The sequence below is a fragment of the Xyrauchen texanus genome, chromosome 16 (assembly GCF_025860055.1).
Source record: "Xyrauchen texanus isolate HMW12.3.18 chromosome 16, RBS_HiC_50CHRs, whole genome shotgun sequence".
Lineage (NCBI taxonomy): Eukaryota > Metazoa > Chordata > Actinopteri > Cypriniformes > Catostomidae > Xyrauchen > Xyrauchen texanus.
Window position 1 is genome coordinate 29686528 of NC_068291.1, and position 21939 is coordinate 29708466.

General features: G+C 36.9%; 1 protein-coding gene across 3 annotated transcripts; it reads left to right on the forward strand.

Moving 5' to 3' along the window:
* Window positions 1-251: 251 nt before the first annotated feature.
* Window positions 252-16237, forward strand: LOC127656908 (polycomb group RING finger protein 5-A-like). 3 transcript variants are annotated; one of them, XM_052145446.1, is made up of 9 exons: window positions 252-395; window positions 1666-1830; window positions 4373-4469; window positions 4552-4607; window positions 4749-4805; window positions 4989-5134; window positions 5664-5762; window positions 7846-7943; window positions 15358-16237. In XM_052145446.1, the coding sequence occupies exons 2-9, from the start codon at window positions 1719-1721 to the stop codon at window positions 15413-15415; spliced, it is 723 nt and encodes a 240-aa protein (XP_052001406.1). In that variant the 5' UTR covers window positions 252-395; window positions 1666-1718; the 3' UTR covers window positions 15416-16237. The 3 variants fall into 3 exon arrangements, with proteins under 3 accessions (XP_052001406.1, XP_052001405.1, XP_052001408.1); XM_052145445.1 differs by having other exon boundaries at window positions 257-395; window positions 1567-1830; XM_052145448.1 differs by having other exon boundaries at window positions 257-395; window positions 1567-1830; window positions 7846-7935.
* Window positions 16238-21939: the final 5702 nt, after the last annotated feature.

A 21939-nucleotide genomic window follows, 5' to 3' on the forward strand; every position in this document is an offset into this window, starting at 1 on the left:
CAGCTAAAAATAAGAATTGGTGCCAAATTATTAACCCAGCGCAAATGTTATAACGTATTTAATAATTTATCTCAATCCCATATCTGACTTTTGCACAATAACGTTTAGAGACATTATATCATGGTATTGAGAAACTGTTCAAAACTGTTTGCTCCCTCCGTTCTACAGCACCGCGTAAACAACCGTCCCCCGCCCCTTCCCTGCGCGAGCGCTCCTCTCTCTGCGCGCGCTGCTGCCAGTTCCGTGTTGGCCGCTAGTTTACCAGCCACGCACTGCCTGCACTCGCTCAATCCATCGCCGGGCTGCAAAGATGTGACTCCGTCCGGGTTTTCAAAAACCAAATTTTAGTCTCTATTGACGGCCCAGAACAGAACGATGCGAGGGGATTCATAACGGTGAGTGTATTTCGGATGCCAGGGGAACGTGGGAATCTTATCGCTTTGGGGGGCAAAGAGTGTTTGTGTATCTGTGTGTGTAAAGTTTGAGGAGGGAAGAAATTGTGTCATGTGTCGCGTCAGTATCGCAGAGGCTTGGCTCCCGTTAGTCTGCTCTTGTGGTGCGGATAGATAAATTATTCTACAATGTAAAAACGACGTCGCAGCTGAGCTCAACTTGCCATGTGTTATCATTTTCATGTTAATTACGTCACGCAGTCCTTGACGCCCGTGCGCGCGGCTCGCGCTGATGAGATAACGGGACTGTAACCCGCGTGTGTCAAACTGCACGATTTGTATACACATTAAAAGCTTTTTTGGAAAAGTAATTGTTTATAACCAGTTATAACTGAAGCATCGCCTGCTGTTATTAGCGTAGCAGCTTGTGATTTGCTGTTTTCTTGTTATGGATATGTAATACGTAAAAGGCAGTGCATCGCCACGACTACGTCATCATGGAAAATGACTGAACGATAAAGGTGTGTTACTGCCTCACTGTAACAGTACACTGTAAAACTCTTTGAAGGCAGATGGCAGCATTTCTAATCAATCTTAAATGATAAACTAAAACATTTAGTGCTGACCCACTGAAAATATTGTTTGATAATCTGTGATCAGTATTTTTTTATTATTTTGTTTTATTAGGGGAGTGGGGTGAGTTAGCATGAAATGATGCTCTTAAATAGTCTAGAATACTTTGTTATGCGTGCACTTCATTATAAAAAAATAAATAACTGAGGGTGCCTATATCCTGGCTGCATCTTGTGGTTATTCTGTGACCATACAATCTTATATCATCATGCTATTGAAAACTTCTCAAAAGAACTCTTGAAATGACACACCCTCAGCTTTCCCCATCTCTCCTGACAGGGACTTTCCCAACAAGCTTTCAGACCAAAAAGAGTACAGAGCCCAGACTACAGCTGTCTAATACATGATACAGGGGTTCAGTTTATGTCTGGTTTGAGTTAGACAGGTTTCAAAACAGAATGTGTGGTGTAATAATTTTTTGCTACTTTACAGTAAAATGTGACCGAAAGTCACTGAAAGTTGGTTATACATAGTCCTAAAAGTAAACAAACATATAGATTGATTTGTGTGTGTGTGTGTGTGTGTGTGTTTGTTTAACTAGGGTCACTGTCTGAACAATAATGCCTTCAAAGTTGAGTTACACCAGCCTCAAAACTGAGGCGATAAGGAAATCACCGTGGCAACCCTGTGTTGTGCACAGGTAGTGTTGTGACTCTAGTGAGATCTCCTGACCTCTGTGACCTCTGAGTCAAGATGGCAATGCAGCGAAAGCACCTAGTCCAAGATTTCAACAGATACATCACCTGCTCAATTTGCCGTGGATACCTTATCAAGCCCACTGCTGTCACAGAATGCCTGCACACCTGTAAGTCATCCATTTCTCTCTTACTAGCTCATCCTCTTTATGCCATTTTTCTTTCCTGAGAATAATACTACATCAACAGACTATCTTGGTCCCTCCTCTCCTTAAATCTGTGCCTGACGTGTCTCATATTTTTACTGTATCCGACTCCACATTATATTCCATTGCTGTAATCAAAATCTGTTAACTGTTTAACATCCAAATTCTTTCCACCTTTGTCTTACCCACCTGAAAGCCTCCAGATGTTTGGCAGATAGAGAAAAGTCCTGTCCCAAAAACTTGCCCACTTGGCTAGTTGTATGGCATATTTCCTTTTTTTGGCCACAGTGTGCAAGTAGACCTGAAGTCTGAATGTGCATATGACTTTTGATTGTACCGAGGGACGCTCGTAGACTTAAAGGAGTAGTTCACCCAAAAATGCGCTCACTTTCATGTCATCCCAGATGTGTATGACTTTCTTCTGCTGAACACAAACTAAGATTTTTAGAAGAATATTTAAACTCTGTAGGTCCTTTTAATGCAAGTGAATGGTGGCCAGAATTTTGAAGCTCCAAATATCACTTAAAGGCAGCCAAAAGACTCCAGTGGTTTAATATATGTCTTCTTAAGCAATGCAATCGCTTTGAGTAAGAAACAGATCAATATTTAAATAATCGTTTACTATAAATCTCCAATTTAAGTTTTAGAAAGTTTAAGTGTAGATTTATAGTAAAAAAATACATATATATTGATCTGTTTCTCAGCCACACTTATCATATTGCTTCTGAAGGTATGGATTTAACCACTGGAGTCATATGGATTACATTTATGCTGCCTTTATGTGATTTTTGGAGATTCGAAGTGTTGGTCACCATTAATTTATATTGTATGGACATATAGAGCTGAAATTGTTTGTGTTCTGCAGAAAATTGTAAGTCATACACATCTGGAATGGCATGAGATTGAGTAAATGAAGAGAGAATTTTCATTTTTGGGTAAATTATCCCTTTAAAGATGTTGGTGCCAGATGCGACAGCTATTTTTGTAGTTGTTGTTAGTAGTGGTAACTGTTAAATAGCCAACTTAAAAGAATAACTAACTAAATAGTTAACCCATCTTTTAATTTATCATCACACCATTGGATGTTTTTAGTGTAATGTGTTATTAAAAGTATGTATGTTTTTACAGTGTTAGATTGTGTGAAATTAATCATAAAACATTTATTTTTACTTTCAATACTTTGCACATTAAATATGTAAAATAGGTTAAACATTTAAACTGTGAAATTTTATTGTCAGTAATTGCTGTTAAATATGAAATATAAGCCATTTCTTTCTACTTTGTTCCTCAATACACTGCACAAAAACGTAATGCTATAAACCTGCGTGATCCATTAATAGCTTTCAAAACAAACCCTTTAAATTATATGCTTTGGCTTGTAATTTATCAAAATCAGTATCAGTATGTGGTTTTATTAAAACATTGAAATATATAAAATACTTCAAATACATAAACACATGTACAGATGAGACAGAAACAGTTGTATTAGTTTATAAAACAGTAATTTACATTTGTAAACAACACTTACTAAATTGTAATTTGTTCACCACACAAAATCACCAGCAGTATTAGGCAAGAACAAACAAAATAAGGTGATTATTAGGCGAGAAGGAGAACAAACAGGCATCTAAATATACATAAATACTTATTTAGTAATTGTGATGCTGCTATTAAATCATCCCAAACAGTGGTAAATATTAACGCTTAATATTGAATATATTCACATATAGGGCTACAACAATAATATATGCTGCATCCCAGGTGAAAAAGACGTACAATTAAGTGTATTAAAAATGCATTACATTATATTTGTATTGTACTAAAACATATTTAAGTACATTTTTAATACACTTAATTGTACGTCTTTTTCACCTGGGATACCTTTACTATCTGATTATAATTAACTTACATTGAAAAGCTTTCCTTGATGTCATCTTGCGAAAACATGCTACTTTGCTTGGGTTGGAGGGGTGTGGGCTCCTGAATGTGATGAACTCTGGGATACACTTAGCCTGAAAGACTGTTCAGAAGCATTATTCAGCCTAGTGTGGATTTAAGATGATTTAAATTCACTGGGCTTTGGTATGTTTTAGACATAAGACAGTCTTGCAGACTTACTCAGTGCCACGTTCACTACACTTAAGTGGTCAAAACCGTAAGCGTGGGTACAGGGCATAAGTGAGTATAATAGGTCAAAGTTAATGACGGAGCTGCTGTCTGGGTGTTTGTCTGTGAGGAGTGTGACAGAGGTCTCTTAGAGGAGTCAATAGCCGTTAAAACACCATTGTAAGTGTGTGTCCAGATTCCAGAGACCTTTACACTTTAAAAGTGGCACTCAATCAAGTGACTCTCTTAAGTGATATTTGATTTGAATGACTTTTAACCTCCCTGAACTGTGTCAAATTTGAACCACCATTTAAATGTTGTGTGGTTTTTAAAATATTTTGAGCACATATCTAATTTGTTACTATTTCTTTCCTCCTCGTATTCTGCTCTCTTCATGCAGTTTGTAAAAGTTGTATTGTTCAGCACTTCGAGGAGAGTAATGAGTGTCCGGAGTGTGGGATACAGGTCCATGAAACAAATCCTTTAGAGATGCTGAGGTACCTATACTCACTCACACTTACACAGATTAAATACACACACTTTATGTTTTAAATGGTTTCTTTGCTTCTCTTTCTGCAGGATAGATAAGACCCTGGAGGAGATCATCTTTAAGCTAGTGCCTGGACTTAGAGAGAGTGAGATACACACAAACACACACACTGTCCTCTATAATGCATGTCAGAGCTGTATTGGATGTGCTGTGGTTGTGTTTTGGAGTTTATAAGAGTTTATAAATCGGTAAACTGTTTGTTAAAATTATTGTGTGTCTTTACTAGAGGAGGAACAACAGGAAAGGGATTTTTGGAATAAAAATAAGACAAAAACAAATGAAGGTAATAATTAAACTAATTAATTTTACTGCATTGCATACATTCACAAATATAATCAAACATTCTCATACATATGCATCCATGCACACAGAATCGCACATACATACATGTGCACAGGATAATTTTGTTTCGTCATTTCCAATTTACTTAAGGTAAACAGTTATAGTTCCTTTGTCTCTATTCCAGATGGCCCCAGGGCTAAGAAAGCTCATCTGAGTGATGACGAGGAAGATGATGGAAGGGGTGGAGACTACCACAGGAGTGATCCTCAGATTGCTATTTGTCTGGACTGTCTACGAAACAATGGCCAATCAGGAGAAAGCATAGTAAAGGTGCCTAGAGACAGCATAGTTAAAGATCTGGTCTGTATTCTGTATAATTCAATGTACATTTTAGGTGTATGTGTTTTTATTAGGCATGGGTGATATAAACAAAAATTTACTAGTGTGGTTTTCTTTAAATGTTTGGCATTTAAAACAATATTTATATTTATACGTATATGTATATATCACAATATTCAAATTTTATGAAAGTAGTCAATTGTCATGTCAATTTCAATGAAATCATGTTATTTAATATTTTATCAGTTTAGTTTTGTTGTCATTTTTTTAAAATCCAAGCCAAAAATGAGACTCCATTTCTTCTGTAGTTTCACCGCTTAATTATAATACAATATCCGTCCTGTTGGGATTTCTTCATTTTGTCCAAAATACGGACATCCCGGCTTATAGTTGTGGCATTTTGCATAACCATATTAGAAATGATACTTTAAAATCTGTACCCATTGACACATTGAACCAGTATATTACCCACCACTAGTTTGTATGTTTACAATTTGTATCTATCATTTTTCTGCAACAGGGTTTAATGAAGAAATTCATCCGTTGCTCCACTCGTGTTACAGTGGGAACTATTAAGAAGTTTCTCTGTGTAAAATTGAAGCTGCCAAGCTCATATGAGGTAAAATATGGTTTTATTTTGTATTTTTACTGGGCAGACCAGTCAGCACAATCAAATTGAATTTGTGTTTGTTTGTTTGTTTGATTTTTTTGTTTGATATTACAGAAAATATATTAATGAAGGAACTCTTGATGAATTTGCCCTTCAGTTATGAAACTTTACACTGGCAGCCAATAGTTTGGAATAATGTACAGGTTTTGCTGTTTCGGAAGGAAATTGACACTTTAATTCACCAAAGTGGCATTCAACTGATCACAAAGTATAGTCAGGACATTATTGATGTAAAAAACAGCACCATCACTATTTGAAAAAATTAAATTTTGATCAAATCTAGACAGGCCCCATTTCCTGCAGCCATCACTCCAACACCTTATCCTTGAGTAATCATACTAAATTGCTAATTTGGTACTAGAAAATCACTTGCCATTATATCAAACACAGTTGAAAGCTATTTGGTTTGTTAAATGAAGCTTAACATTATCTTTGTGTTCGTTTTTGTGTTGCCACAGTATGCAATAGACTGGCACAAGTGTGCTGCACAAGTCCTCAAAAGTGAAGCCAAAACGTCTCGATCGCCCCCCGGTGACTGGTCCTAGTATAGGTCATAAACCCTGCCTCCCCATGTTATTCAACGGGACGTGAGACCAACTAAACAATTAAATTACACTTCACATATCTTTTTTCCGAAGATAGTTTCTGCCATTTACTGAAATTTCTATCACGTTGATGTAATTTCAAGTGTTTGTTTTTAGTTAGTTATTTGATGCTATAAAAACGGTGCTGTGACATCATGATTGACAGATGTAATTGACAGGTTCTCTGAGCGAAGTAGTCACTGAAGCACCAACAGACTTTTTTTTGGGATCTTTGGAGGACTGAGGAGATTGGAGCTTTAAATTTAATATCTAAATTTCTGTAATTAATTATTTCACACCGTCATAAGTCAAAAGTGCAGGGGCGTGTGCTTGCGATTGATTCAGCGAGAGTGAGGGCGGGGCCTGTGTTGTCCATCTTTTTTTACAATATTTGGACTGGCATGTCTTAAGGACAATATTAGGTCAAAAATGTCAAAAAAGAAATGGCTTTCTCTAGAAACTCGTCAGTCAATCATTGTTTTGAGGAATGATGGCTATACAATGCTTGAAATTGCCAAAAACCAGAAAATTTCCTACAAAGGTGTACACTACAGTCTTCAAAAACAAAGGACAACTAGCTCTTACAAAGACAGAAAGAGTTGAGCCAACTGTACAACTTAACAAGAGAATAAGTACATCAGAGTCTCTAGTTTGAGAAATAGACGCCTCACATGTCCTCAGCTGACAGCTTCATTGAGTTCTACCTGCTCAACACCAGTTTCATGTAGAACAGTAAAGAGAAGACTCAGGAGTGCAGCCTTATGGGAAGAATTGCAAAGAAAAAGCCACTTTTGAAACAGAAATACAAAATGAAAAGGTTAGAGTGGGCAAAGAAACATTGGACATTGTATCTTAACCTCATTGAGATTTTGTGGGATCAGCTGGACTGTAAGGTGCATAAGAAGTGCCCAACAAGACAACCACATCTATGGCAAGTGCTACAGGAAGTGTGGGATGAAATGTCACCTGAGTATCTGGACAAACTGACAGCTAGAATGCCGAGGATTTGCAAAGCTGTCATTGCTGCAAGCGGAGGACGTTTTGTTGAGAACTCTTGAGGTAGTTTAAGAAGTTCTGAAATTTATTTTCAAATTGCAATAGTAAGTTTTCATGTCATTAATATCGTGACAATGCAGTGTGATCAGTTGAATGTCACATTGGTGAATAAAAGTACCAATTTCCTTCCATTAGAGCAAAACCTGTACATTATTCTAAACTTTTGGCCACCAGTGTATATTAAATTGAAATTAATTTTTGGTGCATCTTTCGTGTTCTTTGCCACATTTCACTAAACGTGTAACACACTTCATGCAGTTTCATATTTGCATGTGAAACACTCTGTACTATTAACTTGCTCATAATTTGAATTGTTTAAACTCATGATTTGCATACAGTGAACTCTGTGGCTATACTGTATGTGTTTTCATGTGTGAGTGTGTTTCTTGCAGCTCGATGTTCTGTGTAATGGGGAGATCATGGGCAAAGACCACACCTTGGAATTCATCTATCGCACTCGTTGGAGACTACAAGGAGACAGCGTAAGTCTGTATGTGTTTGACAGATCAAGTATTGAAAAGTTAGATAGACCCTAAATATGTGTGTGTGTAAGTCTGGGCATGTAGGTGCACATGAGAAGTGTGAACAGCTGTCGTTGAGTTGGTGGTGATTGTGGGGGTAGAAGCAAAAAAACTGCTCACAGCTACTGACAGATCTGTGAGTCATATTTATCCAATTACACTCACGCATACTAGAGGTTGCCACAAAATCAGTGGACACAGCAATGCACCTAGGTTTGCATTCTTTCAACTAACTTGCAACTAACTGGTAGAGCATGGCGCTAACAATGGCAAGATAATGGGTTCAATTTCCAAGGAACACACACGTGTACCCTGAATCCAAGTCATTTTGTATAAAATTGTCTGCCAAATGTAAGTCTCCATTTTACAGATGCCATGTGAGGAGCGGACGTGTGAGTGGCGAGCTCTGCACACTGCTAATTTTATTACTATTTGTGTCATAACAACAACAACAACAACTTACATTTATATAGCGCTTTTCTCAAACTCAAAGCACTTTACATAGTATAGGGGGAATCTCCTCAACCACCACCAGTGTGCAGTATCCACCTGGATGATGCGACGGCAGCCATAGTGCGCCAGAACGCCCACCACACACCAGCTATTGGTGGAGAGGAGATGGTAGAGTGATGTAGCCAATTCAGGGATGGAGATTATTAGGAGGCCATGATAGATAGGGGCCAATGTCATAAACCATTGAGATTCGATACACCCTGATTCTTAACTGTTCTACGAAAACAATAAGTAAAATAATTCAAAATCATACAGACTGAAAGCCCCGGACTCAATTCGGATGGAGAACGGAAAGAAATCCAGCGTGAATTGATGAATGTGTCGGCAATGCTGATGAAAGTCGTTGCAGACTTGGAGGATCTGGCTGTAATACGTTGATCGATTACTGCAATAGAGAGGAAATTCTCTGAGTTGGTTACAAGATTGTTGGACGTCGAGGGACGGATCGATTATCTGGAGTCATTGGAGAGGGAATTAGCTGCTAATCCGATAGCAACCTAGACAGATTTGGAATACATTTTGGAAAAATTGGAAGCTCTTGAGAATCGTAGCTGGCGAAACAACGTCTTAATTGTTTGAATTCCTGAGCATGAAGAAGGTCGAGATATGGTGAAGTTCCTTGATGAGCTCTTCCCGAGTCTGCTTGACATTACAGACTATAAGCTGGAAATCAAGCGAGCTCACAGAGTCCCGGCTCGGAGATCGGAAGAGGGAGACAGGCCCCAATCAATTCTTGCCAAATTCCTGAGATCTGATTGAGATCTTGTGTTACGCGAGGCGAGTATCAAAGGAAAGCTTTCTTGGAAAAACCACAGCATTTTCTTTCCCCAGACTTTGCTAATTTGACAAAAGAGAAATGTGATAGATTCAAGGAATGCAAGAAACTCTTACATCAACAGAAGATCGCTTTTGCACTGATGTTTCTGGCCAAAAAAGGCATTGTCTTTCATAGAGACAATGGGTTGAGTAAACCATTTGGTGATTTTCACATTGCCCCCAAGTGAGCTGTTTCAATGATCATACACTTGACCATCCAAGAAAGCTAAGTGCCTTTTTTGTTTCTTTTTGAGCTGATTCCGCCTAGCGGCTGGAGTTTGTTTTAACACTCCATCGGGACAGTTGTGGATGAATCTGCTCATTCTTTGTGTTAATGCCTCCTATTGGCTGGAGTTTGTTTCGTGGAGTATTTTTTGCAGGACATTGGAAGGATTGAGTCATCTGCTTCACTCATGAACAGCCGGCTCACTGAACATTCGCTTGACTGTCAGAGAAACTGAATGTATTTCTTTTTTTTGTGTGCTGGTTCCGCTAGAGGCTGGAGTTTATTTTGTGGAGGAACCCACCTTCAAGACAGTTTTGTGAATGAATCTACATGTTCTTTGAGTTTATCCTGCTTTATCTTATATAGATTATTTTCTGTTTTGTAATTCTGTTTTACAAAATTTGTTTAGAAACAATCTAATGGCAAAGTTGTCACGGGGTTTCTCATAGGTGTACATGGACTGTTTGAGTTTAGAGAGATGGACACCAGTTGGCGCTGTCGTGCGCAGGGTTAATGCGTACGTTTTTCTTTTTTCTGTTTGTTTGGTTCTGGGGAAGTTTGGGGTTTGACTTTGGAACTAATGTTGGAATGTGGTCTTTATGATTTTATTTTTGATACACAATCTATTTTTTCTAATAGGTCAAATGTTAATATGAGTGGATAGTCTCTCTCCATGTAGACTGTAAATGGATTGGGGTAACCCATAAAAAGAAGGAAGGCTATTTCCTTTCTTAATCGTAAGAAATATGATATAGTGTTTCTTCAAGTAAGAGCAGGGGTGTCAATACATTGATAAGTAAACATCTACAATTCAAATGTCTTAAACAGATTAAAATAAATTATGGAAGAGCATTATTGTTTTAGCAGAAATTCAGGGACAAAAGTTGTTTTTTGGCTATTATTTACGCACCTAATGCTGATGATCAGGGCTTTTTTTTTATAGATCTTGAAGGGAGGTTGCAAGCCGCTGGCACCTGTCATGATATTGGGAGGAGTCTTGCATTTTTTGATGGACTCAGTCCTTGATCATAGTGAAGCAAAAGTGTGCAAGAACCCTAGAGCAAAATTGACACTTCATAGGATGTGTAAAAATCTTGGTCTTACAGAAATTTGGAGAATTTTAAACCCATCTGGTAGGGACTATAAATTTTTTTCATCAGTCCAGATTTATTCTAGAATAGATTAATTTTTTTATATCTAAGTCCCTCTATTATTCTGTTATTGAGTGCTCAATTGGAAACATCTTAGTCTCAGATCACACCCTGGTGAATTTAGAGGTGTTGCCACAGACGGATAAAGATCATATAGTTGGCTCTTTAAATGTAAAAAATGATTTAGCAAAATCCTGATTTCCAACAAATGTTAAAGGCTGAAATCATTGTTTATATGGAGACCAACTGGTCCTCAGCATCATCTGTGGGTGTGGCTTGGGAGGCACTTAAGGCGGTTCTTAGGGGTTGGATCATACAATATGCCTCATTCATCAAAAAAATCCAAAGCACGAGAACTCGTGGAGTGGGAAGAGAATATTAAAATTACAGAGACAGAACTGAAGCGCCGCATGTCGTCTGATGGCCTCAGAGAATTGACCCGATTGAAATACAGATATAATACTATTTTGTCATGGAAGGTGGAGTTTTAGTTATTTAGGGCAAGACAGTCATGCTTTGAGTCGGGGGACAAAGCAGGGAGGGTTTTGGCTAGATATATAAAACAGAGAGAGTCTTTTTCTACCATTGCCTCAGTGAAATCTGCTTGTGGTGAAATTTTTTACCTCAGCCATTGATATCAATAATACCTTTAAAGAGTTCTATCTTGATCTTTATAGTTCTTCATCTACTGATGACGTTAATAGAAACTTTGTGGAATCATTAGAACTCCCTAAATTCACGACTGAGCAAAAAACACTCTTGATTCTGAGATAAACTTGGAGGAGCTTGACGACATAATTATGGCCCTGCCTACAGGCAAGGCTCTGGGGCCAGTTGGCTTTGCAGCTGAATCTTTTAGATCTTATGCTACAGAACGGTCACCACTTTTGTTAGAAGATATTATGGAATCATTAAAGAATTTAAAGCTTCTGCCAACCATGACATAAGCCTGGATCAGTCTGATTCTTAAAAAGGACCAAGATCTAAGCGAGTGTAAAGGTTACTGTCCAATAACACTGATCCAGCTAGATGTTTTGTCAAAAAATTGGCTAACCGATTAAGTAAAGTTATGACATCTCTTAAACATACAGGTGGGGTTCATTCGGGGCCCCAGCTCTTCTGATAACATTAGGCGTTTTATCAATATCATGTGGTCAGTAGGGAATGATAAATCTCTGGTCGCTGCCATCTCACTTGACACTCAATATTTTGATTTGGTAGAATGGGGTTATCTTTTTAAGATTTTGGAAATGTACGGGTTTGGGAATACTTTTATTGAATGCATTAAGTTACATTATAGACACCCAGTAGCGGCAGTACAAACAAACTGATTAATTTCAGATTATATTACTCTGGATGGGGGCACCCTGCAGGGTTGCCCTCTCTCCCCATTATTGTTCTGTTTTGCACTGTAACCATTAGCAGTTGGATAAGAAAGGAGGATGATTTTCCAGGGGTGATGGCAGGAGGTGTGGCACATAAACTTCTGCTTTACGCAGATGATATTTTATTATTCGTCTCTGACCCTACTAGATCTATGCCTTGCCTCAACAGAATTATTCAATCCTTTTCTAAGTTCTAAGGATAAAGATTTAAGTGGTCTAAATCCGAAGCTTTGCTCTGACAGCGTACTGCCCGATAACGGCTTTTCAGCCGGGCGCCTTCCAGTGGCCCAAACAGGCCATTAAGTACTTGGGTATTTTATTTCCAGCAAGTATGTGTGATTTAGTTTTTAACTCTTTAATAAAAAAGGTTTTCGGGCAGGCGGGCTTCATAACATTTATCTATGATTGGGAAGGTTAATGACGTTAAAATGAATTGTATTCCAAAATTAATCTACCTGCTACAATCTCTCCCTGTAGATGTCCCCCTCTCTTATTTCAAGCAATTTGATAACATAGCGAAGTCCTTCATTTGGAATGGTAAACATCCCATATTACATTTCAGTAAACTGCATAGGCCGATTGATAAAGGTGGGTTTGGCCTTCCCAAGATTTTGTTTTATTTTTATGCATTCTGTCTCAGACATTTGGCTCATTGGTTGCTTCCACCTGAAAGAGACCCTTCCTGGTTTTGTATTGAACAGGAAGTTCTTGCCCCTATTTCGCCATTGCAAATCCTTGCTATCAAACTAATCTGAGAAGTTACACCCCATTATTTCGCATTTTGCCCTCGGTATGGACAAAAGTGTCCAGAGTGTTTAATTCGGACATTTATATAAATTTTGAGCTTATGGCTGAACCCTAAATTATGTATTAATAAGTCTCCTTTCTGCAGGTCAGTTTTATAGGCATTTACATCTGGTGCAAATATTCTGGGAGTAGCGATTACTGCTTTTGGAAAAGCAGTAATCGCTTTATCATGAGGCATCAGTGTATTACTCCCGGCTAATTCAGAGTCTGGGGGACGGAGCTTCAACTTCCCTCAAGAGATTATGGAAGAAAGATTTAAACTTGGTATTGGAGGAGGGAGTGTGGGCTAGGATTCTAAAAAACAACAGGGCTGCATCTAGAGATGCAAGGGTGCGCCTTATGCAATTCAAGATTTTACAGATTTTATTGGCTCCCCTATAGACTCTATAGGCTTGGTCTTAAAGACACACCCACCTACTGGCGATGCCAATCAGAGGATGGAGACATAACAAATAATATTTGCCACTATTTGCACTGGAGTGTAAATAGCACATACTTCTATTTGCACAAGGGTGCAATATTGACAACTGACATGAAATATTGATTTGAGTTAAAATGATTTTATTTTGTGACTATTAATAGACCACTGAGAAATAAAAGAGATATTACACTAGCACAGCGTAAGAGATTGGTTGCCAGAGACAGTGGTCAAATATACAGTTTTACAGAAATATTTGACCACCGAATGTAGTGATTGTCCAATCAGAATCAAGTACCAGAGAGCTGTGTAATAGAGTGCAACATTCTGGTTCTGAAATCCCAGTAATTTTCTCCATAGACAAATGTATTTTTATAAATAACTCGCCTACCGTGAGCTCTGAGGTTGTTAAACGATGCGTTATACTTGTGTTGAAGCCATTAGTCCATGTTATTTCATCTTCATTAAAAAAAAAAATTGGTTTTGTTTAATAGCATTATTCCTGGTGAAGAGCTACACTACCTGTGAATCATGAAAAGAGAAATCCACCAATCTGAGAGTCTATGCACTACAGTACATAGCTTTGTGCCCTCTAGCGACATCTGTGGTTGAAACTTGATGAACACTACACGAGTCATGTTTCGAACTGCTCTTTTGGCGAATGAATCTCATGATTTGAGCTTAACTGGATATCGCCTGTGTGAGATCATGACTGGGAGATATTCATAGCTGGAGTCATAACGTGCTATTTTCATGTTGATATTATTGTATACAATTCAACATTTAAAACTGAAATATTGCTTGTTTTGATGAAGATAAACAACTTTCATATTTACGTATTTGGAATACATTTTTCACTTATAGCGCTTTTCTGACACTACACTTAAAGTGCTTTTACATAGAGAACAGGGGACTCAATCACCTCATTCATCACCAGCGACCAGTATATTTTAATATGATTATTCGAGTGTTTTATCTGCTATTAATGTTTGTTTTGTACTACACTTATCAATTTAAGAGGTGAAACTCATGATATGGCTGATACAAGTTCAATGGAAGACTTTTTATTTTTATATTATATTGTACAGCCTCAGTTGATAATGCAAGTGAACTGTAATACTACAACATTATGTCTTTACAATGCACACAATAACACTGTAAACTAAAAAGATAAAATGAGGATTCAATAAAGATGGGATAAAATATTCTTAATTAAACATTAAAATAATATGCTAGGTAATATAAAAATTACAAGAAGTAATTGTCAGAAGTTATACATATTATTAAACATGTCACACACCTGACAATGAACTTCACCAGACAATGTACATACATCGCAATCGGTTAATGACACAAGTAATGTTCGAGTCATAAAAGCATGACAACCAATATAAGCTTCACCAACCCTACCAGAAAACATATCCAAGGATTGTAGCAGGGACACAACTTCGCCAAAGGGATAATAGACAAACATCTATCCAGACTGCATTTATGCATTTTTTAAATGCATGAGTGACTGACTGAACTGTATGTAGTTTCTCCAGCCGGAACACATGACAGGTGGTACTTCTTTCCTGTGTTAAAGGACATGACATAATGAAACATGGTTGAATGGCATAAGCCAAATATGACAAATTTAGCACCAAATCCAACCTGGCAGCTTAAAATACAAATAATTTTTATAGACTTACCGTAGTGAATCGGGGTAATGTAAGGACATTGTTTTGAACACTGATTGTTTATGTACTTGCCAATGCTAATTTGTTATTTTAAATCATTTTTAACCCAAAATCTTTTTGTAAGATTTTCAAATACTTTTTTGCTTCAAATCAAAGCTTGTCATCTTGTAATTCACCTTGGAGCACCTTGGTCTTTTTCATGGCTTAGAACCTTTTAATGAAATCCCTATGGAAAAAATGTATGGGAAAAATACTTCTGGAACCAAGATGGCTGAAAATGTTTTCATGTACTGTTGCGTTCTACAGTATATAGAGATATGGTGCTAAAACCAGAAAATGTGAAGTATATTAAAAAATATTATTATAATTTTTTTTGTTTTTACCCCAGGCCTATCCTATGGTTCTGGAGTACCGTCCAAGGATCGACTTTGGTTAAATGGCACTAACAGCTTTCTGGAAATGTCTCCAATCTTATGCAGACTGATGTCAAGAGTCAGACACTAAATAACTGAATGATTGTGCCTCTGTTGAAAGACAACAACACAAAGCCCTATGACTGACAAGACTGCTCTCCTATTCATGTGCACTGCTTCAGCCTCTACTCCTCTTATCCTCCCTCCTTCATGCACCTGATTGGCAGTTGTGGCTCCACCCACTGGCACTGTATCAAGTTTGATGATTATGTTCCACCAAAGCTTTCTCTGAATGTTGTCTCTATGACGACGCCTTAGTTTAAGGTGGTCCGTTGGGATTATCTGATACCAATCGAGCAAAGACAGTAAGCTAAAATTTATCTCAAAAGATACGCCCCATCCAAGTGACAGTAGAAAGGGAAGAGTGAGGAGAGGTGGAGAAATATTTAGGATGTAGAAGTCTAAGTTACACTCACTAGAAGGTAAGAGGATTTCAGTGATATTAGATGATTGTTTTATTAGGTGTTTTTATCCAGAGTTTGCACTAGAGGCAAATCCAAATGCCTTGTTGTATTTTTTCCATTCTATCTCTCTCTCTTTCCCTTATATACTTTTCTCCCTTGCTCTCACCACCCACATTGTCCTTCATAAATTCAGTAATGATTTTTCATGTCATCATTCTCTCTCACACACGTTCACTCTCTTTCCATGCCTCTTTCCATCTCACACTCTCATTTTTCTCCAATGGTGTTTTTGGCTCTGGTCTGAAGTATTGATGGATCGCATTCAGTTGTAATTGAATAAGAGGGCTATAGGCAGGGGCATAGATTCCGATAATCAAAACAAGGAAGTACAACCCCCAATATTTATACCATGATCAATGGAAGCATGTAAATACTTCATGCTGCAACCCCCCCAATGTTCAAGCCAAATCTATGCCCTTGGCTAGATGTCCCAAAAAAAACAACAGCAGTGAAAGGCACTCTGGGTAAGCATTTATCCTTCACACCGAATTAAGACCAAATCTTACATTCACCCAAACTAGATAATGTTAGAAAGGATATTACAATAAGTGATGCCTGATACGCTTAGAGCAGTACTTCACCGAGAAATATAATTTTTGCTTTATGAATGGAAAATGATTGAGGTGTGCCAGCTGCATTTCTCTTGGATTAGCTTTGGCTCACATTCTGTTGCCTGTAAACATTCTGTGGTTTGCCTATTTAATGAAGACATATTTAAAGGAAGGTTCCAGATTCAGTACAATTGGAAGCATTTGTAGTATAATGTCCACAGAAAATTGTTTCAACTTGTTACAGTAAGGCACTTAAAATGAATTTGTATAGGGCCTGTCCATCAACATTAATATACACTTTTTCAAATGTAGAACCACAAAATGTAAACATGCATGTTAACATGATTTTAGCTTGATAAAACCTCTATTACTTTAGTGTGATAAAATCGCTTACATGGTTTACCCTGAAGGTTAGTAAGCGATTTTATCCCAATAAAATCATGTAAACCCTTGTATTTTAATGTTTATGGTCTGGCCTCATTCACTTCCATTGCAAGTGCCTCACTGTAACCCCTTTTTTTAATAAATTAGGGATGAACCGATATAATTTCTTGTGGTAATCTTATACTGCAAATTCATTAAGATATTCCAATCAAAACATGTCACCAGACGTTTAAATTCTGAAAACAAGACACAGACTTAATTTTGATAATGTTACTTTTACTGTGTATTTTGACTGTATGTTTGCAAAAAAGACTACAGTTTTATGTATTGATGCAACAGTGTTTGGTGAATCACAGTTATAGAGTCTGAAACGCATACAGTCTTTCATTTACGGGGGAAAATAATGAAAGTATACAAGCTTCTGAACGTTTCAGGTAAACATCTGTGCAGGATAAATGCCAGTAATACATTTGGTTAGTTCCACAAACTGGAAGAAAAGTACAACTATGATATTTCTCAATGTGCTGCTCCATTAAACAGCATACATAGTCAAGTTATGGTCATGTTTCAAGATAGTCTGTAATTCAATCAAGTTGTGTTTTAGTATATTTTAGTACAGGGTGTTTTATTATTTGAGGATTAGATAGTTTGGAAAGTTGATAACTTATAAATGTGTTTACATGACAATGTTACTCTTAAATGTATGTGTAGTAGCCTATGATAGGAATACTACATTTAAACTCATAATTACAACAATAAGTTGAAGCCAAACTAAAAGAGTTGCCGAACTGGTTTTTATTAACATTCCCAGACATTTTATTTTTTAAGGAATTCATGTTTATTACTGTACCAATCCACTTATATTCCACTAAAACCTTATTTGATGGTACTCCGTATACTGTAGAACCAGATCAAGAATCAGTCAGTTTGCTGAGGATCATGTCAGGGGGTGAAAACTGGTGAAATGAGGGTTTGTTCAATGTTTTACACTTCCATTCAAGAGGAATAAAGACCAACATTAACAATGAGATTCACTAATTTGAGAAAGTCAATGCAATGTAGTAAGCCAAGTGAGATGGGATGTCTTGAAAGCAAGGCTTTTCTGTGTTTTGTATGATCTAGAAATGGAAATATAATCATCCAGATGTGTCTTATGACAGATTTGAGCTAAAACTTCATGTCTGATCAGCTACTGCTTTACCAACATGATTTTGTGTACTGAATCTTAAGAATCCCAGCATCTGCACTCTCTTTCAGTTTAGCAGATTAATTCTTGATGTTGTTGTTTAGGACAAAGGCCACTGGCTGCTTTCCAAAATCCAATTTCCTCCCTGCTAAGAAAACATGCAAATCAACTATAAAGTGTCTTTGAGCTCTGATTATAAATACAATGTATTTTTGTATGTTGAAGCACTTATGTATATTTGAACGTATAAGCAAAAGATTTTATGTCAATGCTTGTCTTTTTCCTAATAGAAGATGCTGCTCGGAGTAATTTATTGTTTTTTATATGTCCCACTGCCTGCTATTTGTTCCCCTTGTAAATGGTTGCACTGTACATGAAAAGCGTACTTATGCTTTTCATGATGTCAATTATTATTTAAATACTGAACATTAAAATATGAAAAAATGCAGCCTTTTCTCTTTTCTTGAACTATAATCTGTCAACATTTGTTCATATTTTGCTAAAAAATGCATATGTCTGGTCATTCTCTCGACTAGATTCATAAGGAATGCTCTTTAAACAGTATTGAAGGAGTTGTATTCTACGTACTCGTTTGGCTGTATTTCAATCACCATCTGCCGTTTCACTCATCCATTGAAAAAGAAATCATGAATGCATAAATAAAAATTTTAGTCTTGGAAATAAATTAATATGGCACAACTTATGTTTACAACTTATTTTAAGCATTTGGGTATAAATGTGTCTAAACATTTCACTGGTAGTGTACTATGTATTTACTTTTAGGGTCAGGGGTAATAGTTGCCTCCTGGATTTGATTCTTATGAGGGCAATCAGATTATGTCAAATTCTTTAAATGTTTCATTTATACAAATGATCAAGATTGAGAATTTATCAACTGTTGCCCTTAAAATTCAATCAACATCAACTATATGATTATATGTATAACTAGGACTGTAACATTATCAGATTACAATTAAAAACAGAAGAATTGGACCCACTTTATATTATAACTACTATGTACTTAAATTGTAATTATGTTTAAAGTACTTGCATTTAATTACATTTGTAGTTACACTGTTAACTTTACTCCTAACCCAACCTTTACCCCAAAACCTAACTCTAACCCCTAATCCTACCCTTACTCCTTCCCTTACCTCATCCTCAGTAGCAATAAATGTGGGAATTTTGCAGAACAACATGTAGTTACACAATACATACATAGTCTTGTATGTATTACATTTTAGTACATAGTAGTTAAAGCCACCTAATATAAAGTGTGACCGAAGAATTTATTACAGGGGCTTTTTTGCTTCTGAAGGTGTCGAAAGGCATTCTTCAAAAACACCATTCCATGTGTGTGATATAACTAGAGTGTGTGAGAGTATACGCCATAGACAATGAAAAACAAAGACAGGAATGTGCCTTCTTTTAGCCTGTTTCTATGCACAGCTCCCTGTCTCTCTCTCGCTCTCTCTCTCACTTTCTCACACTTATGCACGAGGAAGTGGAATGTGACATGCATTCCTCTGTTAGTCTGTGCATCTCTTGTTCAGCTGTCTGTTTGCCCTGCTGTTCATCTTACAAAAATGAAGGTCAAAAATACTTAATGTTGGGCAAAGGCAGCAGTTACTCAACCACAAATATGTCCATTCACAGCAAACTATTATTTAATTGTAGTCCATATTTAAATCCAACTATGCTCTTTCATATTAGAGTAGGATTTTTTTTTTAAAGGCCAATGTTTAAAAGATGTTTTTTTACTGTGTTAACAAATCATTGCAGGTTTCTGTTGATTTTTTAAACTGTGAAAATAATCTCAGTTCCCTACAATACTCTAAAACATGACATTTAGAGGAGCAAGTCAACAGACCTAAATATATCAACATGTTAATTGGTTACTAAAAAAAACTCATGCAAACTCATTTTCAATTATTCATATGTAAATAAACATAGAAAGCCTTCCACTTTCTCTACGTCTTTTTCAGGATGTCATGTCACAACTTCAGGCAGGTGAGTCGGAGAATTCACAATTCATTTGTTAAACAGAGAAAGTGAGACAGACCCCCCTGCTGCAACATTACAGAAAAACAAGGGCACAGTGCACACATATGCACAAATGCTGGGTGTTTTTACTTCATTTACAAGAGTTAAAGACACCAGTCTTTAAAAGGATAGTTAACCCAAAAATAACAATTCTCTCATCAGTTCTCTCATCGTCACCATGCCATCCCAGATGTGTATGACTTTCTTTCTTCTGCTGAACACAAACAAAGATTTTTAGAAGAATATCTCAGCTCTCTAAAGTCATACAATGCAAGTGAATGGTGACCAGACCTTTCAAGCTCCAAAAATCCCATATTGGCAGCATAAAAGTAATCAATATCACTCTAGTGGTTCAATCCATATCTTCAGAAGTGATATGATAGGTGTGGGTGAGAAACAGATCAAGATTTAAGTCTTTTGTACTACAAATTTCCACTTTCACATTCTGAAAATGAAAATGGTTGAAATATTTATCTGTTTCTCACCCAAAGTCATTGCATCACTTCAGAAAACATATTTGAAACAACTGGAGTCGTATTGATTATTTTTACTATCACTGTCTGTGCTTTTTTGGAGCTTTAAAGTGCTTATCACCATTCACTTGCATTGTATGAACCTACAGAGCTGAGATATTCTTCTAAAAATCTTTGTTTGTGTTCAGCAGATGAAAGTCATACACATCTGGTATGGCATAAAAGTGAGTAAATTATGAAGTAATATTCATTTTTGGGTGAACTATCCTTTTAAGAATCATCTGCCATTTACTTTATAAACACAAACAAAAATACTGGATATAGTGCCTCAAGTCAATATTAAATCAAAATAGACCCTTTTTACTTTCTTAATATTTGTTAAAGTGCACAATTTGTTAGAGTTTCTCTATTCTCTATTTCTCTAAACAAAATGTTTCTCTTGGTAATCTTCAATCAAAATAACTTGCTCTGCTGATTTCACTAAGGTTGCTAAAGAACTGTTTACTTATAGATCTGTCACTGGCCAGATACCAGTGTATTCTGGTAGCACTATGATTCATTTCAATGCTGTCAACATGGATGATTTATTAGGGACCTCTGGTATCCAAGAAGCTGCTGTCAGTCATGTCCTTTCTCCTCTTCTCTGACTTTTTCCTCCCCTTAAGCTTCATGAGGTAAATGTCATTGGCCTCATGACTTTCCATATTTAGACATTAAGCATAGTCTGCATGGCACCGATATGATCATATTTAGGAGTGACATCACCACACACTGTCTCCTCCTTGGGAATGACATCATAATACTCACACATAAATTAAGGCATGACGACATCTGATGCCATGTTACATCTCTGCTGCTGATTTCATCACTGTGCCAAAGGTCAGTGGAAAGACTAGAACATACCGATAAAGAGAAACAGTGTGCATGTGTGTAAATGTGTAAAGTATATGGTTGATCATTTTGTAAGTGTGTATGTTAGGGAGAGAGAAAGACAATGAGAAAGGTTTTAGTTCATGAGGTAGATGCCTGATAATAGCTAATTGATTAATCTATTGGAGGATGTCTGACCAGTAAAGTAAAACCATTGAAAGTGTGTCAACTCTCAGAAAGATTTAGCATGTGGGTGTGACATATTGATAGGATATTGGTCTTGGCAGGCTAGATCTACAATGCTGATGCTGATTCTGCTGCTGCAGAGCAAGTTTTTTTTTACACAGACATACTGAGTTAAGCATGTGGATACACTTTTAAGACATGCTGCTGCATAAATAGACATACACAAATTGATGACTTGGACCAAATAATAAAGAAAAGGAGCCAATAAGTGCCCAACATAGATGGGAACTCCTTCAATATTGTTTAAAAAGCATCCCATGGTGATACCTCAAGAAGTTGG